Source organism: Kogia breviceps, chromosome 18 (assembly GCF_026419965.1).
Source record: "Kogia breviceps isolate mKogBre1 chromosome 18, mKogBre1 haplotype 1, whole genome shotgun sequence".
Taxonomy (NCBI): Eukaryota; Metazoa; Chordata; class Mammalia; order Artiodactyla; family Physeteridae; genus Kogia; species Kogia breviceps.
In genome coordinates this window covers 5,150,230-5,171,882 of record NC_081327.1, presented here as the reverse complement: position 1 = coordinate 5,171,882, position 21,653 = coordinate 5,150,230, and the positions used below count along the sequence as shown (strand labels likewise).

General features: G+C 48.7%; 2 protein-coding genes across 16 annotated transcripts in view; both read right to left on the bottom strand.

Moving 5' to 3' along the window:
- Positions 1-21,653, bottom strand: part of SIGLEC10 (sialic acid binding Ig like lectin 10) — a 61,203-nt gene that overhangs the window by 10,551 nt on the left and 28,999 nt on the right. For 2 of the 15 annotated variants that reach the window (XM_067018773.1, XM_067018772.1), the window contains exons 1-2: positions 7,408-8,095; positions 7,015-7,154 (exon numbers count right to left, since the gene is read on the bottom strand). The exons of 5 other annotated variants lie outside the window; for them this stretch is intronic. In XM_067018773.1, the coding sequence (XP_066874874.1) occupies positions 7,015-7,154; positions 7,408-7,870 (603 nt within the window). In that variant the 5' untranslated portion in view covers positions 7,871-8,095. 8 more of the 15 variants (XM_067018771.1, XM_067018775.1, XM_067018787.1 and 5 more) reach the window with 8 other exon arrangements.
- LOC136793059 (myeloid cell surface antigen CD33-like) lies at positions 8,094-10,481 on the bottom strand. The gene is made up of 5 exons (XM_067019586.1): positions 10,473-10,481; positions 10,341-10,362; positions 9,477-9,989; positions 8,981-9,259; positions 8,094-8,158 (listed from the first exon to the last, which is right to left on the bottom strand). Exons 1-5 carry the CDS (start codon positions 10,479-10,481, stop codon positions 8,094-8,096), a joined length of 888 nt encoding a protein of 295 aa, XP_066875687.1.

Below are 21,653 nucleotides of genomic sequence, written 5' to 3'. Positions count from 1 at the left end.
TATTGTCCTACAGTTGTGTAAGATGCCAACACTGGAATGCGTGAGACATCACTGTCCATTTCTCTGCGACCTCCCGCGAGTCTCTAGTGGCTTCAAAATGAAGTTAAATGACAAACTACAATAAATGATCACAAGGCACACGACAATAATAAAGAAACACGCTGATAACTCATAAATTATAGATTTCAATCCTTCCCTGTCTACTTGACATCTACTCAGGAATACATAATGGGCATCTCAAACTTAGTATCTGACTTTTCATGCAGCACTCTTATTTCTCATCTCAAACCCTCTCCTTTTCAGTTGTCTAAGTGCTATTGTTTTGTGGTACCAACATCGGCCCATATCCTGGCATCATTCTGAGGTCTTCCTTTGCCTCAGTCCCTGCGAGCCCTGTCAGTTCAACTTTTTAAATATTAAAAAAAAAAATCTATCCACGTATCCCCACCTCCACTACCATTCATTACCCTAGTCCAAGATTTCACAATCTCAGCACCACTGACATTTTGAGTCAGATAATTCTTGGGGAGTAGAAGCCGCCCTGAGCTTTGTAGGACGTTGAGCAGCATCCCTGGCCTCTACCCACTAGAGGCCACTTGCCTCCCTCCCCCCATCACAGTTGTGACAATTTAAAATGTCTCCAGGGGGCTTCCCTGGTGGTGCAGTGGTTGAGAATCCGCCTGCCGATGCTGGAGACGCGGGTTCGTGCCCCGGTCCCGGAGGATCCCACGTGCCACGGAGCAACTAAGCCCGTGAGCCGTGGCCGCTGGGCCTGCGCGTCCGGAGCCTGTGCTCCGCAACGGGAGAGGCCACAACAGTGAGAGGCCCACATACAGCAAAAAAAATAAATAAAATGTCTCCAGGCATTGTCACCTGTTGATAAAATCACCCTTGATTGAGAACGACCGTCCAGGGCCCAGCCGCTCCGCGGCACGTGGGATCCTCCCGGACCGGGGCGCGAACCCGCGTCCCCTGCATCGGCAGGCGGACTCTCAACCACTGCGCCACCAGGGAAGCCCTTGCCTCTTTAAAAAAAAAAAATATTTCATCGAAGTATAGTGGACTTACCTTGTTATGTTAATTTCTGCTGTACAGCAAAGTGAGTCAGTGATACATATATAGACATTCTTTTTCAGACTCTTTTCCATTATGGTTTATCCCAGGCTATTGAATACAGTTCCCTGCTTCTAGTTTTGCTCCCTCCGTGATGCAGTTTCAACACAACAACCAGAGTTATTTTAAAAATACAGATCAGAGCGAGTCACCCTCTTGCCCAAACATTTCAACGGCATCTTATTATATTTAGGAGGAAATCCAAACTAATCACCATACACGCTACAGAACTCGACCTGAAGTAACCCCCAATGACCCCTGCAAACTCACTGTGCACCCACTTCACTTTACTTCTGCATTCACTCCGGCCATCTCCGCTCTGTTTCTCACACTTACCAAATTCATTTCCGCCTCAAGAACATGACCCTAGCTCTTCCCGTGGCTGCCCCCCTTTTCACTGTTCTCAGCTCAAAGGCCATCCCTTCTGAAATGCTTTTCCTGACCTTACAACCAACTTGCCCCGACATTTCCCCACCCGTACACTTTTCCAGATTTTTGGTGATTTCTTTGACCTCCTCTGAACTTTCCACCTTTTCTCTGTGTGACCAGAGCACCTCCCCACTTTGCAATTGTCTTCTCATCCAAGCCACCCTTCCCCCTCCTCCACCCTTGGCCAGACCACAGACTAGGGGCTACCTGAGTCCACGAGAATCTTTATCCGTCATTCTCATATCTGTCTTCTCTGCCTAAGAATGTTCAGATTTTTCACTGAGCCTATTCCTTAAAAAAAAAAAAAAAAAAAACAACTCTACAAGCCTCTGGTTTCCTTCTCTAACTCAACAGATGTTGAGCACCTGCTTTGTCTGTCCCTGAGGTCACAACGGGGGCAAAGATAGATATTGAGAGGAAGTGAGACTGGGGGTGGGTGGGTAGGTATGGGGTGGGAGCAGTTGGGGAGGGAGAAGAGAGGTAGGTAGGTAGTGGTGGATGCAGAGTCTGGGTCTGGCTGTAGTTGAGGCCCTGAGGGTGCTGAGGAGCCTTTGTTGGGGGGAAGGGAGTATCTTAGACACCCCCTGGCTAGCATCTTTGTGTCGTTCAGAGACACCTGTCCCAGTTCCCCTCCATACCGCTTGTGCTGCAGTTCAGGATGCTGCCCCCAGAGGGCGCTCCATTTCCCCGGCACGCACTGACCCCTGAGCCCAGTCACCAGGACCTCTGCTGTCCAGAGTCCTGAAGAACTGCAGCTCTGTAGGGAATATTTCTCAGGCTCTGGCCACATTTGCAAATGTTGCTCATCCAAAAAGGCTGCATTCATTCTCACTGAACCTACAGATAATGATTCTGCTCTTTTCACTGCACCTCAGTGCAACTGAGTCTCTGCCAGGGGAGAGCACATCAAAGCAAACACTAAGGGCTTCCCTGGTGGCGCAGTGGTTGAGGGTCCGCCTGCCGATGCAGGGGACACGGGTTCGTGCCCCGGTCTGGGAAGATCCCACATGCCACGGAGCGGCTGGGCCCGTGAGCCGTGGCCGCTGAGCCTGCGCGTCCGGAGCCTGTGCTCCGCAACGGGAGAGGCCACAGCAGTGAGAGGCCCGCGTACCGCAAAAAAAAAAAAAAAAAAAAAAAAAAAAAAAAAAAAAAGCAAACACTAAGTCACCACAACCGCACGCTTCCCTCACTGCAAACCCACCCTTCCTGAAATTTAAAACACCTCAATATCTCTCACAGTGTCATTCTCAAATGACTTCTACCCAGGCACACCAGACATGTGATGTCCTCCTAAGAAAATGTTCCTGTGGCGTCTCAGTCTGTTCCGGCTGCTATACTAGACATGCCAAATGTAAGACCTGAAACCATAAAACTCTTAGAAGAAAACATGGGCAGTGTGCTCTTTGACATTGGTCTCAACAACATCTTTTTGTCTCCTCAGGTAAGGGAGACAAAAGAAAAAAATAAATAAATGGAACTACAAAAAATTTAAAAGCTTTTGCACAGTGAAGGAAACCATCAACAAAACAAAAACACAGCCTGCTAGATGGGAGAAAATATTTGCAAACAGTATATCCGATAAGGGGTTAATAGTCAAAATATACAAAACACTCATGCAACCCAACATCAAAAAACCAAACAGGGCTTCCCTGGTGGCGCAGTGGTTGGGAATCCGCCTGCCGATGCAGGGGACACGGGTTCGTGCCCCGGTCCGGGAAGATCCCACATGCCGCAGAGCGGCTGGGCCCGTGAGCCATGGCCGCTGCGCCTGCGCGTCCGGAGCCTGTGCTCCGCAATGGGAGAGGCCACAACAGTGAGAGGCCCGCGTACCGCAAAAAAAAAAAACAAAAAAAAAAACCAAACAACCTGACTAAAAATGGGCAGGGGACCTGAATAGACATTTTTTCCAAAGAAGACAAACCGACACAAGAAAAGATGCTCAATATCGCTAATCTTCAGAGACATGCACATCAAAACCAAAATGAGATTACCACCTCACACCTGTCAGAATGGCTATAATAAAAAAGACAACAAATTACAGGTGTCAGCAAGTATGTGGATAAAAAGGAACCCTTGTGCACCGTTGGTGGGATTGGAAATTGGTGCAGCCACTATGGAAAATGGTACAGAGGTTCCTCAAAAACTTAAAAATAGAATTGCCATATGATCCAGCAATTTCACTTCTGGGTATTTACTCAAAGAAAACAAAAACACTCATTTGAAAAGATATATGGGGGCTTCCCTGGTGGCGCAGTGGTGGAGAACCTGCCTGCCAACACAGAGGACCCAGGTTCGAGCCCTGGTCCGGGAAGGTCCCACATGCCACAGAGCAACTAAGTCTATGCACCACAACTACTGAGCCTGCGCTCTAGAGCCCGCGAGCCACAGCTACTGAGCCCACGCGCCACAACTACTGTAGCCCGCGCACCTAGAGCCCGTGCTCCGCAACAAGAGAAGCCACCGCAGTGAGAAGCCCGCGCGCCGCAATGAAGAGTAGCCCCCGCTCGCCGCAACCAGAGAAAGCCCACGCACAGCAACGAAGACCCAACGCAGCCAAAAATAAATAAAAATAAATACATTTATATATATATAAAGGTACATGCACACCAATGTTCACTGCAGCATTATTTACAATAGTCAAGATATGAAAGCAACCTAATTGTCCATGATAGATGAATGAATATATAATATATCTGATATTACTCAGACATAATAAAAAATGAAATCTTGCCATTTTTGACAATATGGATGAATTTAGAGAGTATTATGCTAAGTGAAATAAGTCAGACAGAGAGACAAATACCATATGATCTCATACGTGGAATCCAAAAAAAAGAACGCTTACAAACAAACAAAACGAAATGAAAACAGACTCCCAGAGATAGAGAACAAATGGGTGGTTGCCAGCGGGGAAGGGGTGGAGGGCAAAATAGGTGAAGGGGATTAAGGAGTGCAAATCACTAGTTATAAAATAAATAAGCCACGGGGATGTAATATACAGCAGAAGGAATAACGGTCAATGATATTTTAATAGTTTTGTGTTGGGACAAATGGTTCTGAGACTTATCATGGTGATCAGTTCATAATATATGCAAATGTCAGATCACTATGTAGTACACCTGAAACTAACACTGTATTGTACATCAACACTACTTCAATAAAAATTAAAGAACCTTTAAAATATTGACCCAACATACAAATAACTGCCACCAAGAAAAAGACCAGTATTATTTAAAGAAAGACAAGACCAAGTCATCAGCCACATAAAATTGACAATGTTCAGCCATCAGTGAAAAATTACTAGACACATAAAGACGTACGAACATGTGACACCTAATAAGAGAAAAATCATTCAATGGAATCAGGCTTAGACATGACAGAGGAGACAGACCTAGCAGACAAAAACATTAAAACATTGATTACAAATATTATCCATAAACTCAAGGATGCAAAGGAAAACATGAACACAATGAAAGAAGAAACATAAGATTAAAAACCAAGGAAATTAACTTCTAGAGAAGAAAATAAATAATCTGAAGTGAGAATTTCACTGAATGAGACTAACATCAGATTCAATATTGTGGAAGAATAATCAGTAAACTTGAAGATGTAGCATCAGATCCTATTCAAACTGGAGAATATAGAGAAAAAAGGTTGGAAATGGTGAACAGATGCTCAGAGCTGATAATGAGATGATATTGTGCAGTTATCACATATGTAAAATTGGAGACCCAGAGGAGAACAACAAAATATATATATATATATAAACATTGGTTTCAATTTTTAGAAATTTGATCACTACTATAAAATTTCAGATTCAAGATACTCAACACCCTCCAAGTAGGATAATCTCTGTCTCTCTCTCTGTCTCTCTCTCTCTCTCTGTCACACACACACATTTACACGCCAAGGCATATATTATTCAATTATTAAAACCCAGTGAAAAAGAGAAAATATTAAAACCAGCTAGAGAAAAATATAAACTACAAAGAAATAAAGATGAAAATAAGGCAGAATATAAGAAACTAGGCAAGCCCAAAGAATTTAAATAACAGAATGGGGAAAAATTTAACCTAGAATTCCTAATCCAATAAAAATATCCTTCCAAAGCTAACGTACATGAAAACTTTTCCAGGCAAAGAATGGCTGAGAGAATTCATCACCAGCATACCTACACTCCAAATATGTATGAAAAGATCTTCAGATAAAAGGGAAATGATACGATAGAGAAACTATTCTGCCATCTTAAATTAGAAATAAATCTGGGAAAAGAGGCAGGGTTACCTTAATGCAAAAGGACAGCTTTATGGTAGGGGTGAGGGGTTTATGAAAGCACAAGCCACAGAAGCCACAGTTGGGAGACTTGTAAAAGGGGACTGGATGGCCCTTGCAGCTGGACTAGAAGTCATTGCAGCCTGACCAGAAGCTTCCAATGACAACTGTCATTGGAGCATCTCCTTAGGGGTTTTTCAGGTAGGACCCTTAGCACAATCAGAAGTCCTCATAGGTGCTGTTCGCGGTTTTTCTGAGTACGTGACCGAACCCTAGGTCTGTCATTATTGCCTGGCTCCATTTTACTGGGGGTACCTGTTAGCCACACCAGTTCCATTTTCCCAATATGCTCTTTCCACAGGGAATTCCTCTTATTTTTACTTTTTTCCTTAGGGGATTTTTTTTTTTTTTTTTTTTTTTTTTTTTGTGGTACGCGGGCCTGTCACCGCTGTGGCCTCTCCCGTCGCGGAGCACAGGCTCAGCGGCCACGGCTCACGGGCCCAGACGCTCCGCGGCACGTGGGATCTTCCCGGACCAGGGCACGAACCCGCGTCCCCTGCATCGGCAGGCGGACTCGCAACCACTGCGCCACCAGGGAAGCCCTCCTTAGGGGATTTTATTTTTACTTTTCCTTAGGGGATTTTATTTTTACAACAAAGAGATGAAGAGCAATTGAGATGGTTCATATGTGGATAAATGTAAAATAGTTAATTTTTCTAATTAAAAAAATCTCTTGAAAATTAACTTTTAAAAATACTATATTACGGGATTTATAACAAGATATTATGGGTCGTGCTATGGGCATAGCAAAACCATGCTAAGGTAAGCACGTAGAAGAAAAAATATTTACATGGAGCATAGTTCAATTTAATAATAAAAATATCTATTTCCTCCTTGCCCTCACAACAACTCAGGCAGAACGATCAGGAAGAAACCTGGAGACCAGATGTGAAGAGGTGTCATTTCTGGAAAGGAAGGAGGGCCAAGTCATCCAGGGCTCCTTGTTCCTAGACCTCTGAAGCACCACCGTGAAGAAGGGGACTCAAGTCACACCTCTCAACCCTATTCCCCTGGGGGTTTCTGCACCTGTCAGGGAAACACAGTTCTGAAATAAGGGACCAGTTTCGTGCAAGGTGTGCTCTGGAAAGGACAAGGTGGAGGTGTCCCCAAATCAGGGACACCTTAAGAAGGGCTTCTCACCTGGCACAGTAGATCCAGGTGAGGCCACAGGTGAGAAGGAAACCCGTCCCCATCAGGGCCCCCCCTGAGCCAGGTGAGGACTAGAGGCCCAGAGCCCTCTCTCCGCTCCCCAGAGACTTGGGGGAAGGAACAGGAAACACCTGAGGGAAGAAAAGAGAGAGGAAGGTGGATGTTAGCTGTGAGTTTCTGTTAAGTCCACACCGTATTTTTATTTTGGCCACGCTGCTTGCCGTATGGGATTTTTGTTCTGCGACCAGGGATCAAACCCACGTCCTCTGCATTGGAAGCACGGAGTCTTAACCACTGGACCACCAGGGAAGTCCCTGTTAAGTCCACACCTTAACCCTGCTTTCCCCCCTAGCTCAGAACTCAGGCATCCTTGTTTATACTCACCCTGTACAACTAGGTTCAGGGAGACACGGAGGGAGCCCCTCAGGTTCTGAGCTCGGCAGGTTAATACTCCTCCATCCCCTAAGACCCCCTGGGGCAGCTCCAGGACCCCGGGGTGCAAAGGCTGTGAGGGGCTCAGTGTCAGGCACCCACGGGCCCGGCTTATCCTGGTGGGTGGGCTGCTGTCGACAACACAGACCAGGCGCAGGGACTGGCCCCCCATGACTCGAGGGGAGGTGGCATTGCCCAGGATCTCTGGGACCAGGGAGACAGAGAGAGCTAGAAGGGCAAGGCTGAGAGGCTCTTCTCTCCCTCTGTCCTCCCAGACACAGGAAGAGCGGCTCTGAGACAAGCCTGCAGGCAAGGCCAAGGGGGGGGGCAGTCTATGAGGTGAGGTGAGGGAAGGAGAGACAACTTGATGATCCCAGGACAGGGGGATGTGGACGCTTGAGGAAGAGTCGGCCATATCTAGGCCTGGGAGAGAACATCCCAAGGTGGCCCTTGATGTGTGAAACTGTGCAGGGCACTGACACACACGGGTCTGGCCGCTCGGAGGCCTGCACACAGGCGATGAGGGCCCCAGGGAGACACGGGAGGGTTCTGAGCAAGGAGGAAGTCATAGGGTCAGATCTGAGGCATGTAGAGATACCTTTGGGGTCCTAATTCTTGCAGGCTGGACAGGGCCAAGACTAGAGGCCAGAGGGGAGGCTGGTCTGGGTCCAGGCCAGAGAGAGGATGGAGGCCTGAGCTGCAGCTGCGGTCACGGGGATGGATAAGGGGGAGGACGTGAGTCATTTTCACAAAGTCAACTTTGCAAAACTCACTGAGTCCTGGGGACGACTTGGGGAGACCCAGAGTCTAAAGGAATTTCCGAGATTCCGGCTAGGATTACCCATATCGGAGGGTCCCTTGCAGGGGGAGCGGAGGGCACTCAGGGCAGAGGTCGGACTGGAAACCCCGGGGGTAGATGAGCTTCCCCTTGGAATCCTGCAGAAGTCAGCCGGAAGCCTGGTACCCAGCTCGGGAACTCGGGTCTCCTTGTGGGCGAGACGGAGCCAGGGAGGTGGCAGGGAAGCAGGGAAAGGATGTCACGGGAAGGTGAGGAGGGAGAAGAGGTGGGAAGGGAGGGAGCAAGCGGAGGTGGCATTGAGTTGTCACTAGGAATCCACAGTGGCCCTAAAGTGAGTCCTGCCAGGGGACAGGGTGGCGGGGGGCGGAGGGCGGACGTAGCAGAGAGGGGATGGGGAGTGACGGGCTCGATCGATCCTGTCCATCTTCACAACATCCCCGCGTCTGACCTCCATTCCGCCCAGGTACCCTCCCACCTGTGCTATTTCCCCGGAAGACACGAACGTCCAGGTTCTGTGGGGCGCCTGGAACAGAAAGGAAAGACTGTCCCCCCTGCAGTACGATGAGGCGGCATGAGTGACATGACACCATGGTGGGGGGGGGGTTCTCAGCGTTCTCATCTTGACCCCAGCGTACCGCCAAGAAGAGTCCCCAAGTATCCCTCCCTGCCCTCCCCTCCCCAGCGCCCTCCGCCCTCAGGGGCCCGGCGTCCTGGCCCCGCGCTCACAGGACACGTCGAGCCTGACGGCCCTCTCCGCGCTCACGCCAGCTCCGGGGAAGGTCACTCGACAGGTGAGGTTGGTGCCGTGGTCCTGGGGTCCCAGGGTGAGGGGGAGCGCTGAGGAATGGGGGCTCTCGGGGTGCAGGGAAGTGAGGGCAAGCCCGATCCAGGAGAAGGTGTGGGGCGTCCCCCTCTCACAGGCCCATGGCGCTGCACAGGTGATATTCCTGGGGCGGCCAGATTCCAGGCTCCCCTGGACGCGGATGTCGGGTGTCTGTGTCAGAGCTGAAGAGGAGAGAGAAGCAGACCCAGGCCCTGGAGGGGGCACCCCGAGTGTGCCCCTCAGAGCCGTCTCTGCCCCAGGCCACCCGCAGCGTCCTGTCCTCCTAGGTCCCCTTGGGCCCCTCCCAGGATGAGAAGACAGGGGGTCCCCTCCCAGCCCTGCCCTGGGGGCCCTCAGGGCCCCTGCGTCTGTGTGTCCTCTCCTTGACACCATCCTCACCTGTTACACGCAGGGAGAACACGCTCTGTGTGTAACTATGTCTCACATGAGGCCCTCTCTCCACCCTAAAGAAGTACGTCCCCGTGTCTCTCCTCTGTGCGTCTCTGATGTCCAGGGAGCAGCTGGAGGTCCGGGGGTCTCCGAGGAGGTGGAATCGGCCCTGGGTGTCCGTCAGCACCTCACGACCTGGGTTGTTTGTGGCCACTGGAGGATCCTGGTGGATCCTGGCCCCTTCCCGGAACCAGTAGCCGTGAGCTGGAACAGATTTATTCCAGTAGCTCTGGGGATAGTAAAAGGAGCAGGGCACGCAGACACACAGGCCCTCCTGCACCGTCACGGACTCCTGCACTCGCAGCCTGTATCTCCAACCCTGAGCCAAGGACCCTGTGGGGGAACGAGGCTCAGCCGCAGCCCCCGCCCCGCCCACCCCTCTCCTGGCAGCCCCCCCCCCCCCGCCCACAGCAGGGACAGCAGCAGCGGCTGCATCTCTGAGACGGAGGGTTTCTGGGCGTCCTGTGTGTGAAAAGAGAAGCGGGAGGAGAGAGGGAGGTAAGGCTGCAGGGAGACCCATGGGAAGCCGGGGAGGAACACGAGACCCAGCTGTTCACAGAAGGGGAACTGCAGAGCCGGAGCTCGTCCCCCCTCCGCCCGGAGCAGACGGACACCCCTCGGTGCAGAGACCTGCCCAGAGAGGAGCAGGCAAGGAGGAGACCCCTGTCCTGCCCCGCGTCTCGGGACCAGAGCCTCTGAGGACACGGAGGCGTAGGGCACGGTGAGCCTCCTAAGGTCCTCCCGCCTGAGAACCGCTGTCTACACCGGGGAGCCGCTCAACTCCTGTCTTGACCTGGAGGGTCACAGCCTCACCTAGACCCTCGGGTGGCCGGTCCTGCGGGATGTAGGGTTTTTAGGGTGTGAGCGTCTGGAGCAGAAGACAAGAAGGGGCTCCCGGGTGACGTGGAGGCAGCAGCCAATCACCCATTCACTCCTTCACCCAACCGCGAGCATCTCGGGCTGGTGACCTGGAGACGAGAAGGGGTTCGGCTGGCCTGGTCCCTGCCCAGGAGATGCCCCCACCTGGTCCCATCTTCCTCCCCAAACGGGCAGCGCTGTCGGGCTTTAGAGCTGCATCCCTGGTGAGATGTCCGCGTCTCCTGGTAGCATACTGGGTATTTTCTTTTAATGAGCATGATTTTTTTTTTAATCTAGTGAGAAAACAACTCTTTTCAAGTTGAAAACCTTGAAGTTCTGTACCTACTAAACAACCAATCCTTATCCTTTCTTCCTCCCAGCTTCCGGCGACCACAGTCCTATTTTCTCTCTCGAGGACTCTTGACTACTTCGTGTACCCTGTATAAGTGGAATAATGTAGCGTTTGTCTTTCTGTCACTAGGTTGTTGAACTTCCCATAATGTCCTCAAAGTTCATCCATGTGGTAGCAAGTGTCAGAAATCCCCTCCTTTTCCAGGCTGAATAATATTCCACGGTTTTGCTTATCCCTTCATCTGTTGAGGAGCAGTTGGACTGCTTCCATCACTTGGCTAGAGTGGATAATGCTACCGGGAGCACGAGTGTGCAAATATCTCCTAGAGTCCCTGCTCTCAGTTCTCTTTGAGAGATATCCAGAAGTGAAAGTCAGGATCATATGTTAATTCTATATGGAAGTTTCTGAGGAAGTAGCAAACTCTTAGCATCCCACCCCACCCACTTTTTTTAACCTCATCTATTGTCATCTTACACTCATTATACAATTTAAGGTCTCTCCCCTGGACCCCTCCTCGGATCCCCAGGATTTCATATCCAGCTCTCTACATACATTTCTGCATCATATGTGATCCTCATTTCCCCTCACCTACCACACCCATTAGAAAATTGTTAGCTTGACCTTCACAATATATTCAAAATATAACCTCTCTATCTACACGACCTCCTTGGTCCCTTGCACCATCACCTCCTGCCTGGAGCACCCAGCAGTGCCGAGTCACATCTCTTTCTTGCTGCCCTGGGTCCACTCCGGCTGACTCTGAACACACCAGCCTTAGCCTCCTGCCTACATGAGGGTCTAATCACATGTCCGCTCTCCTCAGAGGCTTCCAGAATCCTGCATTGGCCTGCAGTCGCCTTGCACGGGGTCTGCAGCATCCTCCCGTCTTCTCCCCGATACCTTTGCCTCCCCACGCCAGTACGTCACATGCTCCTGTCCTTGTGTGATTTTCCTGCAGACCTGTCAACAGCTGCTGACATGCTCTAATTTTACTTATCGTTTGTCTGAAAAATTCTTGTCCGCATAATGACGTCCTCATTAGGACAGAAGTACTTCTCGTTTCTAAAATCGCCATAGGGGCTTCCCTGGTGGCGCAGCGGTGGAGAGTCCGCCTGCCGATGCAGGAGACACGGGTTCGTGCCCCGGTCCGGGAAGATCCCACATGCCGAGGAGCGGCTGGGCCCGTGAGCCGTGGCCGCTGCGCCTGCGCGTCCACGCAATGGGAGAGGCCACAGCAGTGAGAGGCCCGCGTACCGCAAAAAAAACAAAAACAAACAAATAAAATCGCCATAAAACAAAAGGCCATTTTAAACACTGTATATGGTACAATTCAAGGGCACTAAGTACATTCACGACGTTAGTGCAACCATCATCACTCTCTATTTCCAGCATGTTCTCATCATCCCAAACAGAAACTCTGCTGCAGTCACACAGGAACTTGTCACCATCGCCATCCCCTAGCTGCAAGCAACCCCATTCTACTTTCTGTTTCGATGAGTTTGCCTCGTGGGGAGCTCACATGAGCAGAATCAAACGCGATCTGTCCTTTCGTGTCTGGCTTCTTTCAGGTCGCATGCTGTTTTCAAGAGTCACCGGTGTTGCAGCGTGTGTCAGAATTGCACGTGTGTCTTTGAAAGGCTGAGTGTGTTACCCCATTTGGTTCACCCGTTCCGTTGCTGGACGCGGGGATTTTGGTTCCACCACTGCTGTGATCTTGCCGCGGTGAACAACTGCATGCAAGTATCCGTTTGAGCCCACGCCCTCTTCAGCAACGAAGATCCGTCGCCCCCAAAATAAATCAGTAAAATAAAAGTGGACGAAGTACGTTACATAATGAATATTTTATTTTATTTTATTTTATTTATTTTTTTTTTTTTAAAGGAATTTTTTTTTTTCGTTTTTTTTTTTTTTTTTTAAAGAAGATGTTGGGGGTAGGAGTTTATTAATTAATTTATTTATTTTGGCTGTGTTGGGGCTTCATTTCTGTGCTAGGGCTTTCTCTAGTTGCGGCGAGCGGGGGCCACTCTTCATCGCGGTGCGCGGGCCTCTCACTATTGCGGCCTCTCTTGTTGCGGAGCACAGGCTCCAGATGCGCAGGCTCAGCAGTTGTGGCTCACGGGCCTAGTTGCTCCGCGGCATGTGGGATCTTCCCAGACCAGGGCTCGAACCCGTGTCGCCTGCATTGACAGGCAGATTCTCAACCACTGCGCCACCTGGGAAGCCCCCATAATGAATATTTTAGTTAACGACTTGCCATCGCCAAGAGCAGTTCACGTGTGCGGGTCCGGGCTGGGAAGACGGGGTTGAGAAGATAGCAGAGCTGTCCCCGGAGGTGGACACACGGACACATTCACCGAGGGGGAGAAGAGGGCCCTGGGCGGAGCGGTGAGAACGCACGTGCTCTCACACGCGGTGCGCACGGGCTTAAGCTTAACTGTGGGGGTTGCAGGGGGAGGCGGGAGTTGTGACTGAGATAGCCCGGCCAGGGAGACAGGAAGAGAACGAGAGGTGGTTACTGGTGACCCAGGTGAGAGTTTTGCCAGGCAGGGGTGGGAGGCGGCAGCAGCCAGATGGCCAGGGGCGGAGGGGTGGTGAGAACGGGAGGCGTTGCACTGACTGCCTTTAGCCCTCTCCTACTTGCCACCTCCGTCAGTGCCGCAGGGGAGAGCTTCCTTCCTACCTGTGCCATTTCCTTGGCTGGGGCCAACAGCCAGGTTCTGGGAGCATTTGGGATAGAGAAAGAAAATATTTTCTACTTCCATCATGGGAAGATTTGGTGGCTTCTCCTTTCTCCTTCTGTGGAGAAGGGTGGCGAGGTGGGGACGGGTGCGCTTTCCCCTCCGTTCTCAGGCCAGGCTTCTGGCCACACATCGGGTCCCACAGGCTCTGAAACTGGGGCCCTCTTCAGGGACCCAGGTGTCCTGACCACCCCCCACAGAGGATGCCGGGGGGGGGGGGGGGGGGGCCTGATGGGACCAGGAGCTCAGCCAAGCGGAGAGAGACAGCCTGAGCTGCTAGTGTCAAGTAGCTGATTAAAGCAATGAGTCAAAATGAAAATAACAATTAAGCCTTTTATCACTTACTTGTTAAAGAGCAGTGAAGCACACTCTACTCAGGACCGTTGTCATAGGTGCAGGGGCCCCCCCGCAATGGGGCTCTGCAGCAGGGGAAAGAGATCAGGCTCAATTCTGAATACAATGAGGAAGAGTGGGAACGAATTACCAAGGAGCAGGGGGAGGGCTCAGCGGATGGAAAATTACTAAGAGGAAAAGGGGCAAAGGGGGATTCTGGCTAAACCGACCGACCCACCGGGTTTCTTGCTGAAGGCAGGCCAGGGTGACCAGATATCAGCTAGGGGCTCGTGGAGGATGAGGAACCCCATCAGGCACTGAGGGTAAGGGATGTTGGTTAAACCGTCTTACCCAGGATTCTTGAAAAAAAAAAAAAAAAAAAAAAAAACGGACAATGCAAAGATCGAGGCAGAAGTCAAGAGCTCGTGGAAAAAGAGCTTGAACCTCTGCGGACGGTCAGGGTAGCCAGCACAGACATGCGGGTCGTCTCACGGACAAGGGACCCGGAACAAAAAGCTCTAGTGGGTCTAGGGACCCTGGGTTGGGGGGTGGCGCTGGGAATGGAAATGTACGGAGTCCTGAATCAGAGTGGGGAGAAGCGTCTCCGAGTTTTCCTGCTCCTCCTCCGTCAGGAGGCTTCGGTAGAGGTGCCTGAACACCTCTGCCCAAGGCTTCAGACAAACCGACCAAAGAATAAAGTCACCTGAGCTAGGAATGCGAAAACGCGGAGAGCATGATGGGCCAGAGCAGCCCGAGTTCCTTCACTGCAACTCCTTTCAGCGACTGCAGCGCGGCGAGGCCAGGCCAGGAAAGCTTTGGCATTTGCCTACGATCAGGCCTGGAAAACCACGTGTAGGTTTGTAGCCATGAGCTGAACTCCTCAAACGGCCCTACACATAGACCTATGTCACCTCCCAGGAAGGTCTCCTGACAATGTAGGGCCGGTGTCAGGATCCTTTTTAAAAATTTTATTTATTTTTAAAAATATTTTTATTGGAGTAGAGCTGACTTACAATGTTGTGTCCGTTTCAGGTGTACAGCAAAGTGCATCAGTTGTACCTATACAGATATCCTGGTGTTGTGATCTTGGGACCCGAACATATGGGTGAATAATAAGGAATAGGGGACCTTGGGCCCCACGGAGGAGAGAAGCGCCCTCCTACTGGACTTTGGGCTGTTTCGACTCCAAGATGATTGTACTTCAGGTTAAAGGGATGTAGACTTGGGGTATCTGGTACAAGCTGAAGAGGAGAAAACGATTCAGACCCCAGAGAGGAGACCCTGAGACTCCAGCTTGACTTCCCCTGGGGTCCTCAACAAGTCCTCCACCCTCCAGATAAAAGACTACTTGTGTTCCTGTCTCTGGGGTTCTCTCCTGGGGATCCCTGGCTGCCTGTCACATTCAGATATCCTGGGAGTCATTTTTCACATAATATTTCTCTACCTTAGAGTATCCCCACTTTCCTGCATCGCGGAGAACCGGATGCTTAGAGAGCAACTGTGGGCCCCTGGATCCCACAGAAGGTTGCACTGGCCCCAGAGGGTTTCTTCCAGGTTCTGATGGGGCCTGTGGCCAGAAGGGGATTACGACGTCTACTGCCCACCTCCAGGGTCTGAAGGTGGATGTCGAGTGGGCTAAAGTCAGTCCAGGAAATCCATGGGTTGCAATGGAGAATGGGATGGGATGCTCAGGTCCCCCCTTCACCATCACGGAGTGAGGGTTACAGACTACACACCTGCACCGACCTCCAGGGACCACGGCAGGAGACAGAGCCTCCGTCTGCAGGCCCGCCCGGAAACCTCTTCCTCACGTCTGTTGCCCTCAAGGTTGTGGCCACAGGGGCAGCAGCGTTTCTGGGCTGCAGAGGATCATCTGGATTCGCCTGACATCCTCTGATTAGCCTTTCCTGGCTTGGAGATAGGGGCGACCATGGGGTGCTAAGAGAGCTGGGGGTGCTTCCTGGGTTGAAGTGTATGGCTTCTGTGTCAAACTTCTCCCTTCAACAGAAATACCCACCTCTCCCTTTGGGCCACTGTGCGGGGGAAGTGAAAGCTGAGCTCTCCTCTCCTGGGACCACAGCTGGGTGGACTCTTCCTGTACCCTGCAACACTGACTCTCCCCTCCTGAAGACCAACCCCCACTCCCCTTAAGAGCCATGGGGGGTTGGGGGGTCTATTTTCCCCAGATCGGTCCCCTGGAGCCTAGACAGACGTAGACAGGGAGGCCTTTATCCTGTTCACATCGAGTCTCCAAGCCTCTCCCAATTCGCCTTCCCATCAGAACCTACCCACAGCGGCATTGCTCTTTCCAGCCAAGACACCATCTCATCCGTGGCGCTGAAGCCGTGTTGGGTCTAGAGTTGAGGAATATCTGGATTGTACAGAAGGGTCCGACTAGACACGAACCAGATCTGGACCTCAGGCCAGAAAACCATCGGAGGCAGAAGGACTGGGCCTGCCCAGGAAGGAGAAGATCAGGGAGCAGCCGACCCTCTGGTCTGGGGCCCATCCGGAGCCTCTCCTTCTTCCTTCTTTACTCTCTGCAAAGTCTTGTAGATTCTGCCAAGCCACTGAATCAAAGCCAGCAGCAGCTCTCCCCCACCGCCCCCCCCCACCTTCTTGTTTCATGAGAAAAATAAAGTCCTATTTGTTTTTGTTTTATTTATTTTTGGCTGCATTGGGTCTTCGTTGCTGTGCGCGGGCTTTCTCTAGTTGCGGCGAGCGGGGGCTGCTCTTCGTTGCGGCGCGCGGGCTTCTCACTGCGGTGGCTTCTCTTGTTGCACATCACACGCTCTAGGCGCGCGGGCTTCAGCAGTTGCGGCACGTGGGCTCGGTAGTTGTAGGTCACGGGTTCTAGAGCGCAGGCTCAGTAGTTGTGGCGCACGGGCTTAGTTGCTCCGCGGCATGTGGGATCTTCCCGGACCAGGGATCGAACCCGTGTCGCCACCAGGGAAGTCCCGCCCTATTTGTTAAGGTTCCTGAAAGTCAGGAATGCATTTCTAATTGATACAGCGTGTGGAGATGATTCCTCCAATTCCATTTGAAGCCAACGCGACATTTTCCAAAAGTGCCCTACTCACGTGAGAGTACCTGGTATGCTTGACTTCTTTCACTTTTGCTAATTCAAGAGTAGAGAAACAGTATTATATCTTTTCTTTACTTTGCATTGATGTGATTAGACACAACCTTTCCCATCTTTTTAAATTAACTGTAATCCTTCTTTGTGATTTATCTATTCAAAGGGTTTACACAGAAGGACCGTGGAGTTTTCCTTACCAACTTCTCTAAAGATTCTGATCTCATCTCTATTATTAACCTTAGAGGATAATATATTTTTACCAACAAAATACGCATCCCTAGATTTCAAAGTTACGGTTTTACTATTTTTGACCTTTATGTGAATTGGCATCAAACAGTACACATTTTTTCCCTGGCTACTTCCACTTGGTATCAGCTAAAAAAAATTTTTTTATGGTAAAGTGTATAATGCTCAGAAGATACAAATGGGTAAGTGTGCAGCACAGTGACTTAACAAAGCAAATGCACTCAGTGCACGAAATATCGCCAGTTTGAGATATCGAGTATCGCCAGCGCCCAAAATAGCTCAAGAGTCTACACACCCGCCATCAGAGCATGAGGTTTCTACTTCCTCACATCTTTGCTAGCCTTGCTGTTATCTGCCTTCTTGGTTTTCCAATCTGATGTGTGTAGAGCAGTATCTCGTTTCGGTTTGATTTTTCTTCAACTACCAGTGTGTTTGAGCATCTCAGTATGGACTTGTTTTCCATTCATATTTCTACATTTCTGAAATAAATATGCATGTCATTTGCTATTTTTATGATGGCTAGTTTTTCTTCTTGTTGATTTGTGAAAGTTTTGGTGCATTCTAGTTAAAAAGCTCTTGTGAGCTTAAATGGAGGAAACAATTCCTTCCATTCTGTCATTTCTCAATTAAATTGATCTCAGTTGTCCTCTATTTGATGGGAACCTTCATTTTGATGCAATCAAATCTATGTGTCTCTGGTCACAACACTGTGTATCGCTCCTAAAAGTATCCATGATCCTGGCTTTTACATTAACCATTTCCATGCTTTCTTAATAGTTTTATCACCAATGTATCCCTAAAAATTATAGTTCAGGGGCTTCCCTGGTGGCGCAGTGGTTAAGAATCCGCCTGCCAGTGCAGGGGACACGGATTAGAGCCCTGGTCTGGGAAGATTCCACATGCCGCGGAGCAACTAAGCCCGTGCACCACAACTACTGAGCCTGGGCTCTAGAGCTTGGGAGCCACAACTACTGAGCCCACGTGCCACAACTACTTAAGCCTGCGTACCTAGAGCCCATGCTCCGAACGAGAGAAGCCACCGCGATAAGAAGCCCGCGCACCGCAACGAAGAGTAGCCCCCGCTCGCCGCAGCTAGAGAAAGCCCGCGCGCAGCAACAAAGACCCAACGCAGCCAAAAATAAATAAATAAAATAAATTTATTTTAAAATCAAAACTACAATGAGATATCATCTCACACCGGTCAGATTGGCCATCATCAAAAACTCTAGAAACAATAAATGCTGGAGAGGGTGTGGAGAAAAGGGAACCCTCTTGCACTGCTGGTGGGAATGTAAGTTGATACAGCCACTATGGAGAACAGTATGGAGGTTCCTTAAAAAACTACAAATAGAACTACCATACGACCCAGCAATCCCACTACTGGGCATATACCCTGAGGAAACCATAATTCAAAAAGAGTCATGTACCAAAATGTTCACTGCAGCTCTATTTACAATAGCCAGGACATGGAAGCAACCTAAGTGTCCATCGACAGATGAATGGATAAAGAAGATGTGGCACATATATACAATGGAATATTACTCAGCCATAAAAAGAAATGAAACTGAGTTATTTATAATGAGGTGGATGGACCTGGAGTCTGTCATACAGAGTGAAGTCAGTCAGAAGGAGAAAAACAAATACCGTATGCTAACACATATATATGGACTCTAAGGGGAAAAACAATGTCATGAAGAGATTAGTGGTAGGATGGGAATAAAACACAGACCTACTAGAGCATGGACTTGAGGATATGGGGAGGGGGAAGGGTGAGCTGTGACGATGTGAGAGAGCGGCATGGACATATATACACTATCAAATGTAAATTAGATAGCTAGTGGGAAGCAGCCGCATAGCACAGGGAGATCACCTCTGTGCTTTGTGACCACCTAGAGGGGTGGGATAGGGAGGGTGGGAGGGAGGGCGAAGCAAGAGGGAAGAGATATGGGAACATATGTATATGTATAACTGATTCACTTTGTTGTAAAGGAGAAACTAACACACTATTGTAAAACAGTTATACTCCAATAAAGATGTTAAAAAAAAAAGTATAGTTCAGATAAACCTATTTTTGAACTTTTTATAAGTGGAATCATATTATATGTCATTGCCTGTGTCTTGCTTCATTTTTTTATTGTGATATAATTTACATATAATGAATATATATTTAGGCACATTTATAAATAATAGATTTATACACAACAAGTAAATTTTTAAAATAATCAATAGACTTTATTTTTTTAGAACAGTTTTAGGTTTACAGAAAAATTGGGCAGACAGTACAGAGAGTTCCATATGCACTCTAATTCCTTCATATTCTTTCCTATTATTAACATCTTGCATTAGTGTAGTATATTTGTTACAAATAATGAACCAATATTGACACACCATCATCAACCAAAGTCCACAGTTCACACTGAAGTTCTCTCTTTGTGTTACACAATGCTATGGGTTTTAACAAAGGCATAATGTCATGTATCCACCATTATAGTATCTTACATACATATTTTACCATATATGCATGATGTACACTTATGTATGACATACAGATATATATAATAACTTTTATTTAATATATTTATGTCTAGTCCACAGGTTTTGTTTTTTAAATATTTTTTCTTTTTTAAAATTAATTTTTATTGGAGTATAGTTGCTTTACAATGTTGTGTTAGTTTCTGCTGTACAGCAAAGTGAACCAGTTGTACGTATACATACATCCAGTCATTTTTAGATTTCCTTCCCAGTTAGGTCACCACAGAGCACTGAGTAGAGTTCCCTGTGTGATACAGTAGGTTCTCATTAGTTATCTATTTTATACATAGTAGTGTATGTAGGTCAATTCCAATCTTCCAATTCATCCCACCCCCGCTTGGTAACCGTAAGTTTGTTCTCTACATCTGTGACTCTATTTCTGCTTTGCACATAAGTTCATCTGTATCACTCTTCTAGATCCCACATATAAGCAATATTATATAATATTTGTTTTTCTCTTTCTGACTTACTTCACTCTGTATGACGCTCTCTAGGTCGATCCACGTCTCTGCAAATGGCACTATTTCATTCCTTTTTATGGCTGAGTAATATTCCATTGTATATATGTACCACATCTTCTTTATCCTTTCCTCTGTCGATGGACATTTAGGTTGCTTCCACGTCCTGGCTATTGTAAATAGTGCTGCAATGAACATCGGAGTCCATGAATCCTTTTGAATTACGGTTTTCTCTGGGTATATGCCCAGGAGTGGGATTGCTGGGTCATATGGTAGCTCTACTTTTCGTTTTTTAAGGAACATTCATACTGTTCTCCACAGTGACTGCACCAATTTACATTCCCACCAACAGTGTAGGAGGGTTCCCTTTTCTTCACATCCTCTCCAGCATTTATTGTTTGTAGATTTTCTGATGATGGCCATTTTGACTGGTGTGAGGTGATACCTCATTGTAGTTTTGATTTGCATTTCTCTAATAATTAGTAGTGTTGAGCATCTTTTCATGTGCCTCTTGGCCATCTGTAGGTCTTCTTTGGAGAAATGTCCATTTAGGTCTTCTGCCCATTTCTTGATTGTGTTGTTTGTTTTTTTGATATTGAGCTGCATGAGCTCTTTGTATATTTTGGAGATTAATCCCTTGTCAGTTGCTTCATTTGCAAATATTTTCTCCCATCCTGAGGGTTGTCTTTTCGTTTTGTTTATGGTTTCCTTTGCTTAGCACACAGGTTTTAATGAGTTTTGATAAATGCATACATCCACCCCAATCAAGATGTAGAATATTTCCATCACTACTCAAATGTTCTTTATACTATGCCTCCCTGAGGCAGCCTTTACTGATTTCCATCGCCATAGCTTAGTTTTGGCCATATTAGAACTTCATAGAAACAGAATCATAACTGTGTGCTCTTTTATGTCTGGCTCCTTCAGATTCCTGCAGGCTGTTGGTTCCTGCCTCAGTGGTTCGAGTAGTATCTCTGGGACAGGGAGTCCAGAACCTGCTGCTTCCTGCATCTACCCTCAAGTGCTGGAGAACTGACTCTGGAGCTCCTGCGTATCTCCCATGATCCATCCTGCTCCTCTGGACCCAAGACCTGGGGCCTCTGGGGGCAAATTCACACCAGCAGCCATGTCCCCTCTGGGCTTCTACTCTCGGTCTTTCTTGCTGACAACTCCACTTTTCCCAGGAGCCCAAAGATAGGTGGGCATCTGAGGGCTCCAACCACAGCCACAGGAGAGAGTGGGACTGGGAAGTGAAGGAGGATTCTGTAGCCTCAACGATGTGGCCTGACCCAGGGGCTCCGTAGAGACACCAAGAAGCCCTCGAAAGGCAGTGACCACATGGTCACTCATCCACCATTCACTCTACATCAATTTCTGGGGACCCTTTGGGAAGGTCACTGGGCTAGACACTGACAGTAGACGAGGCTCAGAAAAATCGAACAGCATTAAAACAAACAAAAAAAGAGATTTGGACTACACTTAATGAAACTTAATCACAGCTCCGCCACCTTTTAACTGTGAGAATATGAA

Excerpts from the sequence above, each read along its gene's own strand:
- LOC136793059 (XM_067019586.1), bottom strand. Across the intron at positions 9,260-9,476 it reads GTTCTCCCTGCGTGTAACAG|CTCTGACACAGACACCCGAC; the intron begins GTGAGGATGGTG and ends TCTCCTCTTCAG. Across the intron at positions 8,159-8,980 it reads CGTCAGGCTCGACGTGTCCT|CTGCAGCTCAGGCCTCCATC; the intron begins GTGAGCGCGGGG and ends CCGTGACCGCAG.